Raw genomic sequence first — 19,270 nt, 5'->3', positions numbered from 1 at the left:
TAACTGTTTTTGGGAAGTGGAGTGATGTATATGAAAATATGAAAAAAAAGTTCTCACTCAAATTTCTTTTTGTCTCATTCTTCAAATGAGCACAATGATATATAGTTATGTACTAAGCACGTGTATATCTTCATTCATAGGAACCCAAGTGTCTAGATCAATCAAAAAGTCAATTCTATCCGAACTATTCATTTACACATGATATTCGCAACATTCACAAATATACATTTGTGAATTAAAAACTGGCTTATAATTTAAACCATAACAAACGTCTCAATGAACCCACAAAATGCCTATATTTGTAGAATCCACCAGGATTATTATCATTTTCTTTATCTTTTTTACTTTCATGATCATCGTCGATCATCACCGGTATGCCACCCACAATCATATCCCACCTAGGGTCTTCCTGGGCATCCCACCCCTCAGCATTATCCCAATTATCTAAATTCACGGAGATTCTTGTATCCCTGGATTTAATACGTTTTTTGTAACCTAATTAAATAGAAAAACGAAGGAAAGGAGCCATGTTAAAGAAATTACCAAGCGTGACTTATTATGACACATGGCATGCTCTTTTTTCAGAAAAATAAAAAATGAGACTAAAATCCATCTCATCAACTAGTATTCATCTATCATTCTATTTGTTTTTCACTTAATAAGGAAAAAAAACTTTCAAAACTTTCCCTCGCAATTTTCCCCACATCTACCCTCGCTACACTTTTTCGTAATATTTTCAAATGAATTCATTGTATTTTCAAATGAAAACGTGTAGAGAGTGTAATTTTTTTTTGGATAATATTTTTCTTTAGTTTACTTTCTTGATCTTTGTATGTTTTATTTGACTCTCTTGATCACTTGTCCGATCTAGTGTATGTGTATGAATCCTGATTGATTAGGATTTGTTTTATCTAGACATATGAGATGGCCTTGATGCCTTTTACATATATGGATTTTTCTCCAACTTCTTTTATCATTTAATTAATTACCCAACTTGAATCGTATACAAGCAAATATTAAGAGAGAAAGAAATTTATCTATACATAACTTGATCTTATTCTAATTGACCAATCTTGACTAAAATAAACAAAAAAAAAAATTCTCTCAAGGCTCTTACGTGCTTCAAAATAGAGGTACTTTAGTTTAAACATGCGAAAACATGTATTGCAATGTTTGGAAGTAAGATACATACTGTTAACGTGATTTTAAATTTACGAGTAGCAATGCACGTTCATGTTAACTCAACTCCTCTACCCTCATTATACAAAAGGCAAAATTTCAACAATTTTTCGCATTGTATATGAAAATCAAAGAAACAAAAATCCTTTTATGGTTGAAAATAATAACAGTATATATTATAATTTAACATTTTATTCCGATTCCTGTGCGTAGCACGAGATTGCTGCTAGTAATAAAATAATAGAAATAGATCATCTAAAATTCCCCGCATAAATGAAATTATAAGAAATAAATAATAGAAAAGAAACTCACTTGTTCCTCAACTTCACAACCTTATGCATTAACTGGCAGAACCCTTCCATAGGTCCGAGTGTAGATAATCACCTTCATAACATGAAAATACATAAATACATAAAAACACATAAATATCATGGAGAACATAAGTAGAGGGAACATATTTTAAAAGCAAACAGTTTTTCAAAAGAAAATACTCCTTCCGTCCCATTTTGGTTGTCCATTATTCCATTTGTCTCTTTTATTTCTATTACCTATATCTTTCAATGTGGATCTTAAAAAATATGCAATATGGATCTTGTTAGATAGCTCTCGATTAGTCTTATAATACAAATTTTTTCAAAATTATGAAAAACATTATAGATTGAAAGATATATATAAGCAATTCAAAATTGGGACGGAGGGAGTAATTTTTGGGGAAAATTTATTTTTTTAAAAAATAGTTTTTTAGTAGTAAAATATATATATTTTTAAAAACATTTTTGAAAAATAAAGAGAGAGAGAGAGAGAGAGAGAGAGAGAGAGAGAGAGAGAGAGAGAGGGGAAAAGGGAAGCGAGAGAAATTTTTTGCATAATGATGGGTGTAATTGATTGAAAATATGTGGGGCCTATTAAATTTGGTTATTTACAAAAGGTTGCTAGTTTTGGTTATCCACAGCCCAAAATTTGATTATTTCTAAGGTTGCTAAGTTTGATTATACTATTGTGAGCCATATTTTTCACAACCATTGTTAACTTTAGAAACCTATTACTTTTGATTATGCTATTGTGGATAGCCTTATAAAAAATTGCGATAAATGGAATTCATACGAAAAATGTGAGAAATCAAGGTCAAGGGTAAAACACAGCATAAAGTATGAACAAAGTCAAATTAAACCTAAGGAGTGACCCAAAAGGAAGAAAACAAAGATCTAGTGATCAAGAAAATGGTAAGAGACGTATTACCTATAGAATAGATGGAAGATGTGATCTTTTCCCTTCTTCTTTTTTGTCACCTATGAAAGAAATTTTGGACGAACTAAAAAAAATGCATTTTGAACCATAATATTTGGTCTTGAAATGAGGAGGCTCTAAAAACACATGACTTTCGAAAGGATGTCAAAGAAAAGTAGATCAAACATACCCATTTACAGAACTTGAATCAAAGCAAATTCTTTATACCTGTTCTTTCAATTCTATTTTCACTCTAATACAACTTTAGCTCTATACAACGATTTTATGTATTTGACCAGGTCTTTAATTAAAACTATGTTATGATTTTTTAGCTCTTAATACGATAACTAAGGTAGTTTTTAGGTACATTTGATTTTGGAAAAATATTAATCATTTTTTTTTATTTGAATGATATATGTCGTTTTGAAATTGGACAAAACGTACGAGAGTTTTGTAAACAATTACTAATATATAACCACACACAATCACACAAATTCACTCATTTTAAACATGGGGCCCACAAAGTGTTTGTGGGTCCCATGTTTAATGTGAATGAGTTTGTGTAAGTGTCACTTTTTTATGTCAAAAAGTGACATAAAAAGGAAGAATTTGTCTATTTGTAAATTTATCACACTGAACATGACATAATAAAATTTACGTTGATACGATGGTTATAAATCTTGTAGTTTATTCGATAATGATGAAAATGGTGACAAATTTTACATAAATAACTAATATCTGCTCCCTCTGTCCCAAATTTCTTGTCCACTTATTCTATTCCGGACATGTCAGAAAAATATTTATATTTGAAATGTATAATGTTTTAGTTAAATATACAATATGATTCTTAATTGATAGATATCGATTTTATCTATTAAACAAAATTTTTAAAGTCATAAAAAATACATCATAGATATAAAAGTAATTCAAAAATGTATGCTAAAAATGGACAAGATATTTGGGACGGATGAAATAATCCATTTATCAATTGAAACAACGCGGAATTAGTCATTACATACAGCATCGCACCCGCTCTGGTTATGGACCTGAACCCGACTCTCTCTTCTATTGTCTGGGTCGCCGATTTCTTGATTCCTGAAAGTCTGGAGTTGTGTTTGAAACTAATTGAATGACCCAGCTATTCGCACCACCATGTAATTAGAGTGCGGAAGCCATTGACAAAGAACAAGATCTTAACTTCATTGCGGACATTTAAATAGACAAAGGTTTATGGGGTGTAGTAAAGAATAGTGAACTACATAAGCCCCACTTTCACATGGAAGCCTTTACTCTTAAAAGGGAAAAATTCAAAATATTCCCCAAACTTTATACTCGATGTTTATTAGACGTCTTTTAAACTTTTAAAAAACTTCATTGCAGACATTTAAATAGACAAAGGTTTATGGGGAGTAGTAAAGAATAGTGAACTACATAAGCCGCACTTTCACATGGAAGCCTTTACTCTTAAAAGGGAAAAATTCAAAATATTCCCCGAACTTTATACTCGATGTCTATTAGACGTCTTTTAAACTTTTAAAAAAATCGATTTTACTCCCAAAGTTGTTTTTTATTAAATTGATAATGGAATTGGTAACATGTGTTTTTTTCCCGTTAAATCCTGACTTTGCCCCCCTCTCTCTTTCACACCCACATGCACCCCCCACCACGACCTCCCAAACACACCACAATCCCTAATAGACATTTAAATTGAGACGGATGAAGTACTTTAATCGGCAACATACATGATCTCGCAGTTGCCAAGCGGACGTGACTTGTTTATTAGGGGCCGGTCGTCAAGTGACCGATAAAATATACGTTATATCACGTGCAGGATTTTGCAAAACAGTAAAAGATGAGGGGGCATGCAATAATGTTAGAGAGAGTACTGGGAATCGGGAGATTAGTTGACTCAGCCCAATAACGTGTGGTTAAGGACTGTGGGGATCTCTGCACAGATAACCCTCTCCCATGTCCTAGATTTTGCAATAGCATAAGGAAAATTTTAAAATCAGTTCAATACATTTATAATAATAAGTGTGTAAATGTATATTAAGGGTGTAAAATATATAAAAATATACGTTTTTTTTGTCTTTCAGAGTGCTTATCGTTAGCTGATGATAGCAAGACCGATAGTATAAATGAGCGATAAAACTTGGAAATTGATTTTCACGCTTCCTTTTTGTCCAAGTGAATTCCTTTTTTTTTTTTTGTCTTTATTCATGTATAATTACAAAATTACCCATCATGCACTTCTTCCTTCGCACATGAAAAGAGTAATCATATAATTTCACATGATCACTACGAAACAAAGAAAAGAATGCATTTGAATGAAAGGAGAATGTGAAAATTAATTCCGTAAAACTAATGGTACCTTAAGGAGGTAAGGACTGTGGGAATCTTTGCACAGATTCCCCTGGCCTTATGATCATATCGATGAGTATATACTACTATTAGTATCTCTTTAATTCAATATGTTTGCACTTCTTCCAAAATTATTATAGTTTTAACCCATATATTTATTTCACATTTTTACTTACCTCATTCTCCACCCGCCAAAATGCTCACCCTCACCGGCCAGCAGCCAGGAAGCCTAAAAGCCCTAGACTAGGGTGTGTATTTTCCATTTAATAGGCAGATAAGAAGTTATATATGATCTACCCAAAAATACAAAAGAAGGAGGTAAGTTCAAGTTTAGCCTAAATTAAAACCTTTATTTGAAGTTTTAGACAAAATATTTGACCTTTTCTATTTATTTTGACGTGAGAAACAAAAAAATGGATCAAAGTTGAAACTTTTAAATAAATAAAAAAGTACATTGTTTTGGCCTTTTTTTTTTTAAGCTTTACTGAAATTTGTTTAAATCTTTTGTCATAAATTTAATTCAAAATGCTGCCCCCCTTAATTTAATTTTTTTATTTCTGCATTTAGACTAAAAATTAATTTAACATGTTCTTAATTTACAATCATTATGTTTCGCTAAGATTCTGCTATTAGAAGATGACAATGCTTTATTAAGTTCTAATTATGCTAAAAAAAGAAGAAAATAATCTTCATTTTTGGCCCTTAGAATGGGAGCTAATTCACTTGCACTTCCTAATTATGCTAAAAAGACAATATGAATCTTGTTTGATACTAATGATTTTAAAAACACAAAATATAATACACTTTGAGAAATATAATTTATTAAAAATTATACGCAAAATCGTAGTGAACATTTTGAAAGGGGACGGCCCGGACGGAGTGCGTGGGGGTGGTTCAACTAAATACTTACCATAGATTCTGCAATTATGAATGAGGGGATATAATAATGTTGGAGAGAGTACTAGCCTACAAGGAAACTGTCGGGAGATATGAGTGGAGTCGGAGAAACACGTCCCCAACGATGTTGGAGAGATTACATGTGACATTAGAAGTAGACAAAAACCTTGAAAAAAACAAAAACAAAGGTACAGCTAGATTACTAAGATTAGTATGATATGCTCATTTCTCAAGAAGTTTTGTCCCAAATGAGATTACAAGGAGAAGGCTTATTTACTTTTTTGGTTCCAAATTATTAGCGAATGGCTAATTTTGTCTACAATGTAATATTTGTCCAATTTCGTTCTCAATGTTTAAAATGTGTGTCAATTTGATCCCCACCCCTAACGCCGTCTCTCTTGTCCTTTAAAATGGAGGGCATCACAAGTATTTCATCCCAAACACTACAACAATCTGGAAAAAAAAGAAGGAACTAAAAATATTAAACAAAAACAAACGCATCAGTCCGGCGAGCTCCATTCTGGACAAAAACAAAAACAAACACACTCCTCCTCGCTGAAGACTGCTTTTTCGACAGATTGAAAGGTTCCCACGTGTTGTACTCCCCTAATCATGATTTCTACATGTTGAATACAACAAGTTTGACCAGAGCTCTGATCAGCGCGCACGGGTTTTAAACTAGTGCGCACAGGTCAACGAAAAGGGTTGACTAGCGCACGCGAGTTAAGAACTTGTGCGCGCCAATCAAAGCCACCCTGCCTTGGTCAATGGTCAAACCTAACAATTTGACCAATACCTGACACTTTGACTAGCACACGCTAGGTTTGAATCAACGCGTGACAGTAGGGTAAAGGTTAGGTTTGGTTAGGGTTAAAAGGGTACCAAATACTCAAAACTCAACCACTCGACATTCCCGGAGTATTCTTGATCCATTTCATCATTGGAAAATTAAAAACCGAAAGTAAACTGATTTGAAAACCTAGATTGGAGTGTCTACACATGCTTGGTATTTTGTTAGGTAACTTATAATCAAAAAAATTACATACATTTCTACTATATCTATAGGTACTTTGTCAGAATCATGCTTGGTATTTTGTTATATATATGTTGACACCCAAACCTTCAGCCTCAATCCAAAGCCAAAAGAAAAAACAAGCAAAAGCAAAGCCAACAAAATATAGTTCTGACAAAATAGACCAAAGCATCAGGCTGCCACCATTTTTACCAATCACCCCACGAAAAAAGACATAGCTACCGGCAAAAACTAAAATTAAACATAGATTTAAGTTTTTGTTCCAACTAGACTAGAAAATTAAGGGCACAATTTCGGCACCATTATCATTTTCTCCTCATCCTCAAGGCTGAAAAAGTAATCAACCTTTTGTGCATCTTGGGTGATTGTCATTCCAACTTTGACCCTATGCTCCACCGTGGTTGGAAGCTTCATTAACTGCGGTTCTTTGTTTTGAGAGGTCATATGCATAACCCATCCTACTTCCAAGTATCCCCTCTAGCTTAGCATGTACTCCTCTCAAAATATATCCCCAATTAACTTGTCAGCAAAATCAGACATTCCAGCCAAGGACGGAACTAGGATTTTACTCTAGCAGTGGCGAAATATATACTAAAAAAATTTAGTGGTGGCGAAACTATATAAGTTGGGCATAAATTTTTTTTTTTACATATAATAATTGCATTTTTTAAAATTCTTGTTGTGGCGGTCGCCGTTACTAGACCCCCCCTGATCCCATCCTTGATTCCAGCTACGAAGGTTTCAGAAGCCTTAGTCTTTTTCTTCGAAGGCTCTTGAGGGTGACTTGTCATTTTTGCTCACTGTGGTTGAACCATCACTGGCTTCGTTGGTAGCAACATCCTCATCATCTAAAGGCCTCAACCACATCAGCTGCACTCAGCCATGTCTCCAGTTGCTCTGTCATTCTAAAAAATGATGCACCAATCCTCATAGTAATTAAGGGAATGACTTGAACCTTGGTCCATTCGCATTATTGTCTCTCTAAAAAAAATTGAAAATACAATGGTTATTTGCATGGTTAACATACCTAACCAAATAAGCATTTATCTCTATTAAAAAAAATAAGACCTTAAGTCCTCCCAAATTTTATCGCTCTCTACTAGAATTATGCATACCCCTGACAGAGAGAATTTTTTTCCCAAACCTTCAACTTCGACAAAATTTGAGAAGTGGCACGGATGGCAGTGCCAGGCAAAGCGACAGCTGACAAGTAACATTCTCTCAAGTATCCAGGCGTCAAAGAATTTTCAATTTTCTCACCTTTTGCAACCATTTCATTCAACACATTAAGAAGTGTGTCTTCCTCCCTCTATATCCATGAATGCCTGCTTGAATCAACAACGTTCTCCGTTGCATTTCCTTCCTCCTTTGCCTTCCCTCCCTTCTTACGAGAGTTGGTAAGCTTCTTCATTCCTACTATAGTCAATGCTCATATTCATTTACGGAAAGAAGCACATCAATGTCCATAAATTCATGTTCAAAGCCACAAATAAAGTCTTTTTATTTTTTGCTCGGCACACAAACAAACAAATACACGATGAAAAACCACATATAAAGTCTAAAAAACGATTACGACATCAAGTCCACAAATAAATATTCAAAGTTTCAAACAAGTAAATAAAGTCTTACAAAACAAATACTTGATCAATGACATGATGTTACAAACCATATTTTTCCTATCCCATCTTGGATTTTTAGTCATTTATAGTCCACTCAAGTTTATTATTATAGTTAAAAAAAGATAGACCGTAAAATTCCTCGGGTAAACTTAAAAACGACGACGACGACGGAGGCTAAAGCCTAAAAGGACTCACCACTTCCAATTTCCAAAAATGTCTTAAGAGTTAGTATTACAAAAAAATTTAATTAAGCAATCAAAACGACGACGTAGTTATATCAAACTGAGGAAGTCAAGATCATGTTGGCCGGCCTCATGATCATCTTGTGCATCCATTCAAAAGTGCAACCCCACATCCTGGTCGGCAGGGATTGCAATTGCATATCTCTCTTTCATATGTCGTTTTCTTTACCTACCGACCTTGGCTAGCTCTTATTTTTATCGTATGATTCCTTGGCTAGTTCTTGTCGATTGCTGAGATGAATGATCGAGTCGGTCGCTCGATTTGCACCCGCTTTGCAAGGTGATACTCGACAACATCCCCATTCCGTCACATACAAAGGGGGGAATAAAATAGTTTCATTCAATTCATTTTGTTTTGTTATCTCTCTCTCTCTCTCTCCTTTCACTTGCCCTATACCAAAATCCAAACCTATCGTAATATTTTTTGAATTCAGCTATCAAATTAAGGCGAGTTTGGCCTAACTTTCAAGGGCTTTGGCACAATATTTTTGGTTATTTTCTGTTAAGCTTTATTTTTGTTCTTATTTATTGTCAGTCTTATGTGAATATTTTTCAACATTTTCATCGTCTCGTAAAAATTAAAAGAAACCAATAATAACGACCGTCCCGAAAAGTTACGCCACACCAAACTTAAGTCGTTTCAGGAGTTGGTGAGCAGACATAACAGTCCCGAATGACTTTGCTGTGTTTTTCTGATTGCCGAAAGGTCTTTTCTATCTAGGAGGACTAAATCCATCAACTTAACTACCCCCAAACGGGTCCTAGCAAATAATTTTCAATTGTCTAATCGGTGAATTAATATATGGCTTAAAGAAAGAGATCAACTGGTGGGGTGTCCAAGATTGTAAATAGCCCTTTCACCTGTAAAGAAAGCAACGAGAGAGATGGAACAACAACCCACCTACCCAAATACTATTTCGGATAAGGCTAGCTGTTGTAAAACCAATTATTTTACTCTCGTCCCAAAAAGATTATCCAATCCGCAAAATGAGATTTAAAATTTATTAATCCATTTTTGTCAAAGAATTTTCAATTTTTTTTCGGAAATTGAAATAACCTATTGTTATCTAGTAACTCTAGGAAAGAAATCTGGAATTTTTCTGACAAAAAAGGATTATTTATAAGTTCTCCTTTTGCAAACCAAATTATTTTTTTCGGACAGAGCTAGGTAGTACTATTTTTCTTCGAACGCAACTTTGGTTCGCCTCGTTGAAAACTAGTTTGAAATAAGAACTTGAATAATTTAAAGTTCATCACTTTCCGAGCTGATTGGCTCAAACTAGGTTTTTTTCTTTAGTAATACAGGGTGTTCCGAGTCAGTTTACGCACACTTTAAACTATGTTTGAGCTAAATTAGGTTTAATTAGCTTTCATTGAACATATGCACTATACATCTTCACATGAACTATCTAATAGAAGAAAATCCACGATTTAGATTCCCCTTAAATTTATTTAAACTGTGCTTAAACTAGAAATAGTAAATCACTAGGGTCCGGCCCACTATTACCAACCTCCATTTCTCCACCCCTATAAATGGAGACCAACTTTAGACACCCTCTCATCATCTTTACGCAAACTTCACGCAAAAACTCAAATCTCCATATCTTCCGTCTTTTCAGTTACATGTAAGTTCGGGGCCGACGTCGCTAGCAAATTTTTCCCACGTAAAAAAGAAGCTCCTCCCAGACGGCACTCCAGATATTCGTATAATCAAAGATATCGATTGCGTCATCCAAAACCAATTGAGTTGCAAAATTTAAGGTAACATCGATAGCACACCTCGAACTCATAAATCCCTCCTCCTAAAACCATCTTCCAACATTTAAAAAATGGCTACCGAGAACTGCAAGGAGGTGGAGGTGGTCGAGGACCAAGAAGCGCCACTCGATGGGGACATATTAGAAGAAATCCTCTCGCACGTGCCACTCATTGACCTCGTCCCCGCCTCCCACGTGTCCAAGTCCTGGAAATCCGCCGTATTCTCATCCCTCCACCGGTCTACCACCACCACTAACAATAAACTCAACCAATGGCTCATCGTCCATAAGCAGAGAGTCCGATCCCCTTACCACACCACCACACACGCTTACGACCCGAGATCGCACGTGTGGATCGAAATCACCCCGCCACCTTCGATCGGCCACGTGTCCATCCTCCATTCCTCCCACTCCACCCTCCTCTACTCGCTCTCCCCATCGAGCCTCTCCTTCTCCTCCGACCCCCTGCATCTCACGTGGCACCACGCCGCCCCTCCGACTACATGGCGGTCCGACCCGGTCGTCGCCGCCGTCGGCCGCCACGTTATCATCGCCGGTGGCGGCTGCGACTTCGAGGACAATCCGCTCGCCGTCGAGATCTACGACGTCAAGTCCCGCACGTGGGACCGCACATGCGGCTCCGTGCCGGCAAATCTCAAGGACTCCTCGTCGTCCACGTGGCTTTCCATCGCCACTAACAACACAAAGCTTTTTATAATGGAGAAACAATCCGGTGCCACGCATGCGTTTGAGCCGGACACAAAAACCTGGTCTGGACCGTTCGATCTACGTCCAGACCCACGTATTTGTTACTCCGTTATCGCGTTTTCTAACGACCGTCTGATCTTAATCGGGTTAATCGGGGACGTGGATGGGTTAAAAGGAGTGAAAATGTGGGGGGTAAATTGCGACACATTTGAGTGTGAAGGACTGATTGGAGAGATGCCGTTGGAGTTGGTTGCGAAACTGAAGAGAGAGAATTTTAGTGTTTGTGTAGGGGGGAGTGTAGTGTATGCGTATGATCCTGAAGGGGAGGAGGAAGTGATCTGGTGTGAGTTGGGTGCGGGCGGGTGCAGGTGGGGGAGCGTGCGGTGTGCGGTTGCGATTGAGCGGAATCGGATGGAGAGGTTGGTGTTTACGTGCTCGACGGTTGGGATTGAGGATGTGGAGAAGGCGATGAGGTGGGGTAACAGGAGGTTTAGGCCTTTACAGTGGTAGGGGGTTTGGATTTCCGATTATTTTTAAAAATTTTGAATTTTTGGGCGTAAATTACAGTGTTTTAGAATATGAGTAACAATAATGTGCAAAAGAGTAGAGTGTAAATTTGTATTGAGAATGTAAAAAGCTCTATTTGTAGAGTGTAAATTTGTAGAGTGTAAATTTAATCTTTTATCAGAGATTAAATTCTTTTCATCTTAAGGCTCTATTTGTTTGGAGATAAAATATTTTCTGATAAAATATTTCATCTAATTTTTCGTTTTTGGTAGTCGAAAACATTTCACACTGTAAAATATTTTCAGTGAAAAGGCATAAAATGACATTTTGTGTAAACTTATGTACGGAGTAAGTCATTTTGCTGATCAATGTCGTCGCATTAGTCCTTAATGCGGTTTTATCTCCTCCCAACCAAACTAACTCTCTCTCTCTCTCTCACACACACACACAAATAGACACACACTCATGGGAGCTCAACTTCTAGGCATAAGTCTTTACTATTTTGTCTTATTTCTCTTACCCATCTCTATCTCTCTGTCATGCTATTTATATCCGATTTTTGCACCAAGCATCGGACTAGCATCGGAAGGCTATGTCGGACCGATTTTCCACAATCTCTTCAAAAATCAATTGGTGTTGGCAAAGGCTTTAATTAAGTCTTTTATGGCATTCGACATCGCACCCGCAAGTCTATTTTTAGAGTGGTCGCAGGAAGTAGAATTGTGTAACCCAATCTATGGGGGCACTCCGGGCCCAACAAATCATTTTAAATAATTATAGGGAAATTTTTATAAATTGTCCTTCTAGTTTGCATGAATTTTCATTTTCGTCCCTCTAGTATCAATTGTGTTACTTTTAGTCCTATAATTTGCATTCTGTCTCAATTTCATCCCTCTCGCTTACGGCGTTAATGAAACAAACGGAATTGGAGGACAAAATTGTCATTTCTCCTCACAGAGGGACTAAATTGAAATTTCATGTAAACTAGAGGGACTATTTCTATAATTTTATTTTTTACTTTTGTTTTTGTAAATAAATTTAAAATACATCATATATAATATATTTCTCATCTCATTTTATATTGAATAATAAAAAATATGTTGAAATTTTGTAAAGTTTTTATTATATACATCACAAAAAATATGAGAAAATTCGAAAAACAACCCTTATGATAATTGTCTTGGTCTTGTATTTTTTTTTCAATTGAATTTTCACTATCGTTATTTTTTTTATCACATGATTAAAAAGAAAAAGTTGTTCAGTAGTATTTAGAAATCTTGTAATTGTGTTTAATTAAGCAATGAAACACTATTAAATATTAAGAGATCAAATACATTAAAATACGGGTATAAGTGTATTTATTTTGGGACTTACTCATAAACACGGATTTTAAACATTTTTTTTATTGGGTGAAAAAATAAGAAGATTATAAGAACATGATACAAAGACATTAGCTAAGGGGTTGATTTGTGCATTTTCTAATATTTTTAAAATGTGTAATGAAATATAAATTTTTCAATATAGTTTGATTACCCAATAAAAAATAATTCAGTTGTCAAATACATTACTTATGGTCTTTTTTATTTTATTTGCAAAAAACGAAGTAGTAAAATATAAAATTTTAAAAATAATCCCTCTGGTTTGCATAAAATTTCAATTTGGTTCCTCTGTGAGAGAAAATGACAATTTTGCCCTTCAATTCCGTTTGTTTCATGGACGGTGTCAGGGAGAAGGATGAAATTGAGATGGAATGAAAACTTACAGGGTTAAAATTGATACAATTAATAGTAGAGGGACGAAAATGAGAACTCGTGCAAACTAGAGGGACCATTTTTAAAAATTTCCCATAATTATATTGGGCCATTTTAAATAATTATATTGGGCCAGCTTATGGCTTTGATACGGATCAAAAGCTTATGGGCCATGATGTCTAAATAATCTTGGGCCTTGTTATTTGATCAATTCTGTTGGCCCAAGAGTTATGGGTATTACACCAAGATATGGATTAGTCCATGAAATTAGGAAGTGAGTGGAACAGAGCCCACGAAAAGGGAAATCGGTTATCCCTGGAGTCGGTTTTTTCCCTCCATGCATTTCAAAGGTCATTTTGACTAAGTCAAATGGCACAACGAAAAAGGGGTGGTAGTTATGGAGGAATTTTTGGGTGCGAGCGGTACTACGTGGTGCCCGAACAGCGCATTCAGGCAGTCCATTTTGATTTTCGATGGCTCGGTTTTGGAGAGAGAACGATGGGGTGAGAGGAGAAAGAAGGTTTCAAGCTGAGCCGTCCAACAAAAAAGGGGGTGTGGTAGTTAGGGGTGTGCAAAAAACCCGAGCCCCGACGGACCCGACCCGACCCGACCCGAAGGGTTTCGGGCGGGGCCGAACATGTGGTTTCGGTCGGGTACGGGTCCATTTTTTGAAAAAAATCAGTTTTCGGTTCGGGGGCTCTCGGTGCTATTTTTCTTACCCAACCCGACCCGACCAAAAGACGACCAATTTATATAGATCACTTCGGTTTTGGTAGGACCCGACCCGACCCGACAAAATCGACTCGACCAAAAAAATCGGTTACGCAGACGGTTATTCCCCCTTCTTCGGTTCGGGCTCGGGGCCCAAAAATTCGATAACCGACCAGTCGGGTTGGGTTCGGGGCCGAACCCGACCCGTCCGACCCATGCACACCCCTAGTGGTAGTTATGGAGGAATTTTTGAGTGCTAAGCGGGCACCATGTGGTGCCTGAGCAACGGATCCGGTCTATTCATTTTCGGTTTTGGATGGCTCAGATTTGGAGAGAAAAAAAAGAGAGAGAAGAAGATAAATGTTCGGATGAAGCTCTTAATGATATCCGATTGAGCTGATTTTTGGTACACTTATTCTACACGACAAGCTCTACGAAGTGAACGATTCTGATTATTGGAGCAACGGCGATTTGTCGTGTACAACACACTCCTCCAGTCCCCTCCCTCTCTCTCTCCTTTTTATTTTAAAGTTTAAAATGTTGGAAGGTTTATAAAGTTACGTAAAAATAAAAAAATTCATTTTTCATTTTTTTGTGACTGAATTTTATATTGTGATTTTTGCATGTTTTCCTAGGTTCAAATGTTTATTGTCTATTCTAAACACTGCTAGTTTTTTTTTTTTTTGTAATGTTAAGTAGTATTTATTTTTGTCGAAATTCACAAATAACAATTAAATTCACTATTTAACAACGTTATGTTAACGATACAAATTCATAGTTAATAGTGTTAATTTTTGTCTAAATTTACAAATAACTGTGTTAAAACAAACAATTAACAATGTAAATTTATAATTAACAATCCAAATTTACAATTAATAGCGTTCATTGAAAAAGGGTTAGAAACTTCCTATTTAATTTCACAATAGGTGAACATGATTCTATGTATCTCTTGTTGCCTAAGAAAAAGGGTTGTATATCTCTTTATAACGGAGGCTATTCAAGCAAATTTTCACAGCACATTGGATAATTCCTAGGGATTATCATTAATCAATACTACAGTCCATTAACGGAGACCAAAGCAAAATTCAATGCAAAGTCTCGTGTTCACTAACCCATAGCACCTAGAATGTTTCAACTTAAAAGGGTGCGTTTGGTTGGATGGAATAAGAATGTGAATAGGAATGGAATTAAAAATGGAAAAGATTTGGAGGAATTGAGAATGGAATAATCATTCTCATGTTTGGTTGTGCTTAGGAATAGTCATTCTCATCTCCAATGGAATAGTGTGGCAAAAGCAATTTTTGAATTGACAATAGTAATTTTTAGAGTAACAATAGTAATTTTTTGGGGTGGCAATAGTAATTTTTGGAGTGGCAATAGTAATTTTTGGTGTGGCAATAGTGAATGTTGGAGTGACACTAGTTATTTTGGTGTAACAAAAAAATGGAATAACAATTCCTTAGTTTTTTGGATGGAATGACAATTCCTTTACTAAGGTGAATATTAAGGGTCATCATTTGGCCCGAAGGCCCGCCCTAAGCCAGCCTGCCCCGAGCCCGTGAAACGAGTGGGCCGGCCCGGCCCATAGTTTGTAATGGGCAGGCTCGGGCCTATAAATTTTTACTCGGCCCGCCTGTAGGCCCGCCCCGTGAGCCCGCCCGTGGTACCCGTCCAAAAGCCCGCCCACGGGCCAGCCCATTAGCCCCAAATCCCACAAAATCCTTTCTTTTTTCCCTTTCCCAAGGAAATTTAAGCCCGCCCGGTGGCCCGCCCGGTTTTTGGCCCGCTAGCCCGTCAATTGGGCTAGCCTGCGGGCCGGGCTTGGGCTTCAATTTATAGTAGGTAGCCCGGCCCGCCCGGCCCGCAAAAAAGAAAAAGTCCGATCGGCCCGGCCCGTGGGTGGGCTTGGTAGTACATTGGCAGCCCGGCCCGGCCCGATGATGACCCTTAGTGAATATCGATTCCATTTGAAATCATCATTCCATTATTCAATAGTGAACCAAACATTGGAATAAGTAAGTCATTGGAATGACTATTTCATTCCAACCTTGATTCCATCTAACCAAACATACCCTTTGACTTAAATGAGATTAAACCGCAAGTCCCCCACTTAGAGGTGACAAATTGAACCCAGACCCATTAAGAAATCCAAACCCAGCTATTAAAAAAAAGACCCAACCTTACCCATTTATTAATTGGGTTAGAATGGGTCCAAACCCATCTAACCCATTTATTATTGGGTCTTAATTGGGCCAACTTAAATGTCCAATAGGTCATGAACATTACCCAACAAAAAAATAGAACTATCACAAAAATGAATAAAACAAAAGTAAACATGTTAAGTGAAGCAAACCTTTTTCTTGGTCAAATCGGGAACTGGTGACTCGGTTTGAATGGTTTCATGTTACGAATTTCAGTTATAGTACAAGCCGAGTCGAGCCGAGTTTTATAGTGAACTCGTACACTAACGAACCAAAAATTCGAACTCAAACTTCGTTTGTTTGTAAACGAGCCGAGTTTATACAAAACGAGCCGAGGATTTAGAGTGTTGAGTTCGACTCATTCGGTTCAATTACAATTCACCGAAAAACCGGATGACCTCACCCTAATTAAGCATCAAACAACTGTAATCTACAAAGAGGAAATGAGGTGCGCAGATCAGCAAATGGACGGAAAATCTACAAAGAGGAAATGAGGTGCGCAGATCAGCAAGTGGACGGAAAATCTACGAACGTGTTTTTAATTTCTTTCTAACTTCTAGGGAATCGTGGGATGTGTGGCAGTTTCCCGTTCAGCTAAATAAGTCAATTGGCTTTTTTTTTTGTTCTTATTCAAATTTTTTTCTCGTATTTGTTAGTTTTTTGTTAATTTTTTTAAGATTATTGCATCGTCATGACGAAAGGAATCTAAAACTGTAAAAAATTATAATTGAAAATCAATTTTTTTTTAATAAAAACGAAAAAATTGGCTTATTTTTTTCTTTATTAAAAAAAGAGAGGTTTCGATCGTAATTTTTTACTTTTTAGATTTCTCTTGTCATAACGATGTAATAATCCTTAAAAAATTAACAAAAAACAATCAAATACGAAAAAAATTGAATAAAAACAAAAAAAAAAATCAGTTAGCTTATTTAGCCGAACGATTTGGGCTAGAGTACTTAGTGGTTACTTCATGTTCTATTAAGGGCTGCACAAGTTGTATGAATGCTTTATAATGGGAGTTTAAATGTTCATTGACTTAGAAATGTACTTCTAGACAAAAAAATACTTTATAAAAAAACAAGGTTAGAGAAAGATTGAATAACAGCATCGAGTGCACAACGAGATTTAACCTCATTTTATTTTAGGAGGTCTAAATGCATGTGTCTCATATAACTGTGGTGGCAGATCCTTTCCAAATCACGATGGACTTAAGGCTCGCTCGTCGTCGGATTATGCATCCGACGGCTTGGATTTCATCTCGGCAATCAACGATCGAAAGCCGTTCATTGCCGAGATGAGATCCGAGCCGTCGGATACACAATCTAAAGGCTCGGAGCTGCGCAAGGGTAATTTGGTCATTTTAGTATATAGGGATATTATGGTATTTTTAGTATGCAACGGTAATTTGGTCATTTAAATGTACAGGGTGATATGGTCATTTCAGTGTATATGGGTATTTTAGTCATTTTTATTTTTAATTGGGTTAATGGGCGGGTTGAGTTTGATTTTAAATAAATGGGTTGGGTATGAGTAATTGGATTTCTAACTAATTGGCCAAATTGGGTTTAAATGGGTCAATGACCCATTAAAGATCCAACCCACTTATAACTTATCTAATTTGACCCAAACCCGCCCATTTGACACCCCTACCCCCACCCCTTGAAGTTTTGCATGGGACGCATGAACTTAAGTAAGAGTGTCAAATGAGCGGGTTAGGGTCAAAATAAGTAAGTTGCAAGTGGGTTGTGTCTTTAATGGGTCATTGACCCATTTAGACCCATTAATTATGAGTCTAATTACCCATACCCAACCCAACCCATTTATTTAAAAGCAAACCCAACCCGCCAATTAACCCAATTACATATTATATAGGAGTACTAAAATGACTAAAATACATATGTAACTAAAATGACCACATTACCCCTGTAAATTGAAAGGACTAAAATATCATGTATACTAAAATTACCATACTATCCCTCTACTACAAAATGACCAAATTTCCCCTGTACACTTAATTATCATATCGGTCGCTTTTAATTACCGAATCGCAGCGTATCCAAGTGGCTTTTTTTTTTTTTGGTCTTTTTTCAAATATTTTTCACATTTATAAGTTTTTTGTCAAATTTTTTAGGATTATTATTTTGTCATGACAAGAAAAATCTAAAAAGTAAAAAATTACGATCGAAATTCATATTTTTTTGAATAAAAATTGGCTTATTTTTGTCTTCATTCAAAAAATTTAGGTTTCGATCATAATTTTTTACTTTTTAGATTCTTCTTGTCGTGTCGAAGTAATAATCCACAAAAAATTAATGAAAAACAAACAAGTACGAAAAAAAATTGAATAAGGAAAAAAAAACAAGCCACGAACAAGCCAACTTTTCATTCATAAGTGACATATGCTCTTTTTTTTTCCCATGAATTTGTGACAATTGTGCTTTTTACCCTATGAATTTGTGACAATATTCCATGTTTAAGTACTGTTATTAGCTGTGAGCAAGCAATCTACTTGTTTTATTTATCCAAATAAACTATTAATAAAGAAAACCCAAGCAAGGATCATGCAAATTTGATATGGATCTGCCTTGAAGATTAAAAAAAACAGAAAGAGAGAGAGAGAGAGAGTATTAACACAATAACATTAGAGTAGCTTACCTTTGAAAAATTCAAAGATTTTTTTTTATTAACACAACATTAGAGTAGCTTACCTTTGAAAACATCGATGGAAGAATTATTTTTTTTTTTTCATTAGGTGATTAAAAGAAATGTACGTGTCCAATATTATAAGAATGGGAGGGAAAGAATTGTTCTATCTTAGGTATGATTGTTGACAATCTTTGGATACATGTTGTTTTCGATATGATGATATCATAGATTTCCAACGGATTAAACATTATTTGATGTAGATTTTGAGCATAATAGCTGACTCTAATAATTTTAAATACACCTAAAAATGATTTTTTCTTAATAAACTTCTAGGATTAGATGTTTATAATTTTTAGTACTACTAGTGCTAACTTGTGCCTACGGCACTACACATCCCGATTGAAAGGGGATGACAGTTGTGTGATTTAAGT

At 36.0% G+C, this 19,270-nt stretch overlaps 1 protein-coding gene across 1 annotated transcript; it reads left to right on the top strand.

Annotated features, from left to right (window-relative positions):
- The first annotated feature begins 10,117 nt into the window (after positions 1-10,117).
- LOC131310222 (F-box/kelch-repeat protein At1g23390) lies at positions 10,118-11,792 on the top strand. Its single transcript, XM_058337134.1, has one exon. The coding sequence runs from the start codon at positions 10,388-10,390 to the stop codon at positions 11,531-11,533; it is 1,146 nt and encodes a 381-aa protein (XP_058193117.1). The 5' UTR covers positions 10,118-10,387; the 3' UTR covers positions 11,534-11,792.
- The last annotated feature ends 7,478 nt before the right edge of the window (positions 11,793-19,270 follow it).

The sequence above is a fragment of the Rhododendron vialii genome, chromosome 12a (assembly GCF_030253575.1).
Source record: "Rhododendron vialii isolate Sample 1 chromosome 12a, ASM3025357v1".
In the NCBI taxonomy this organism is placed as follows: domain Eukaryota; kingdom Viridiplantae; phylum Streptophyta; class Magnoliopsida; order Ericales; family Ericaceae; genus Rhododendron; species Rhododendron vialii.
This window is presented reverse-complemented; position numbering and strand designations above follow the sequence as displayed.

What these genes read in the sequence shown, in the direction of transcription:
- LOC131310222 (XM_058337134.1), top strand. Translation starts at nt 10,388, where the DNA reads ATGGCTACCGAGAACTGCAAGGAGGTGGAGGTGGTCGAGGACCAAGAA.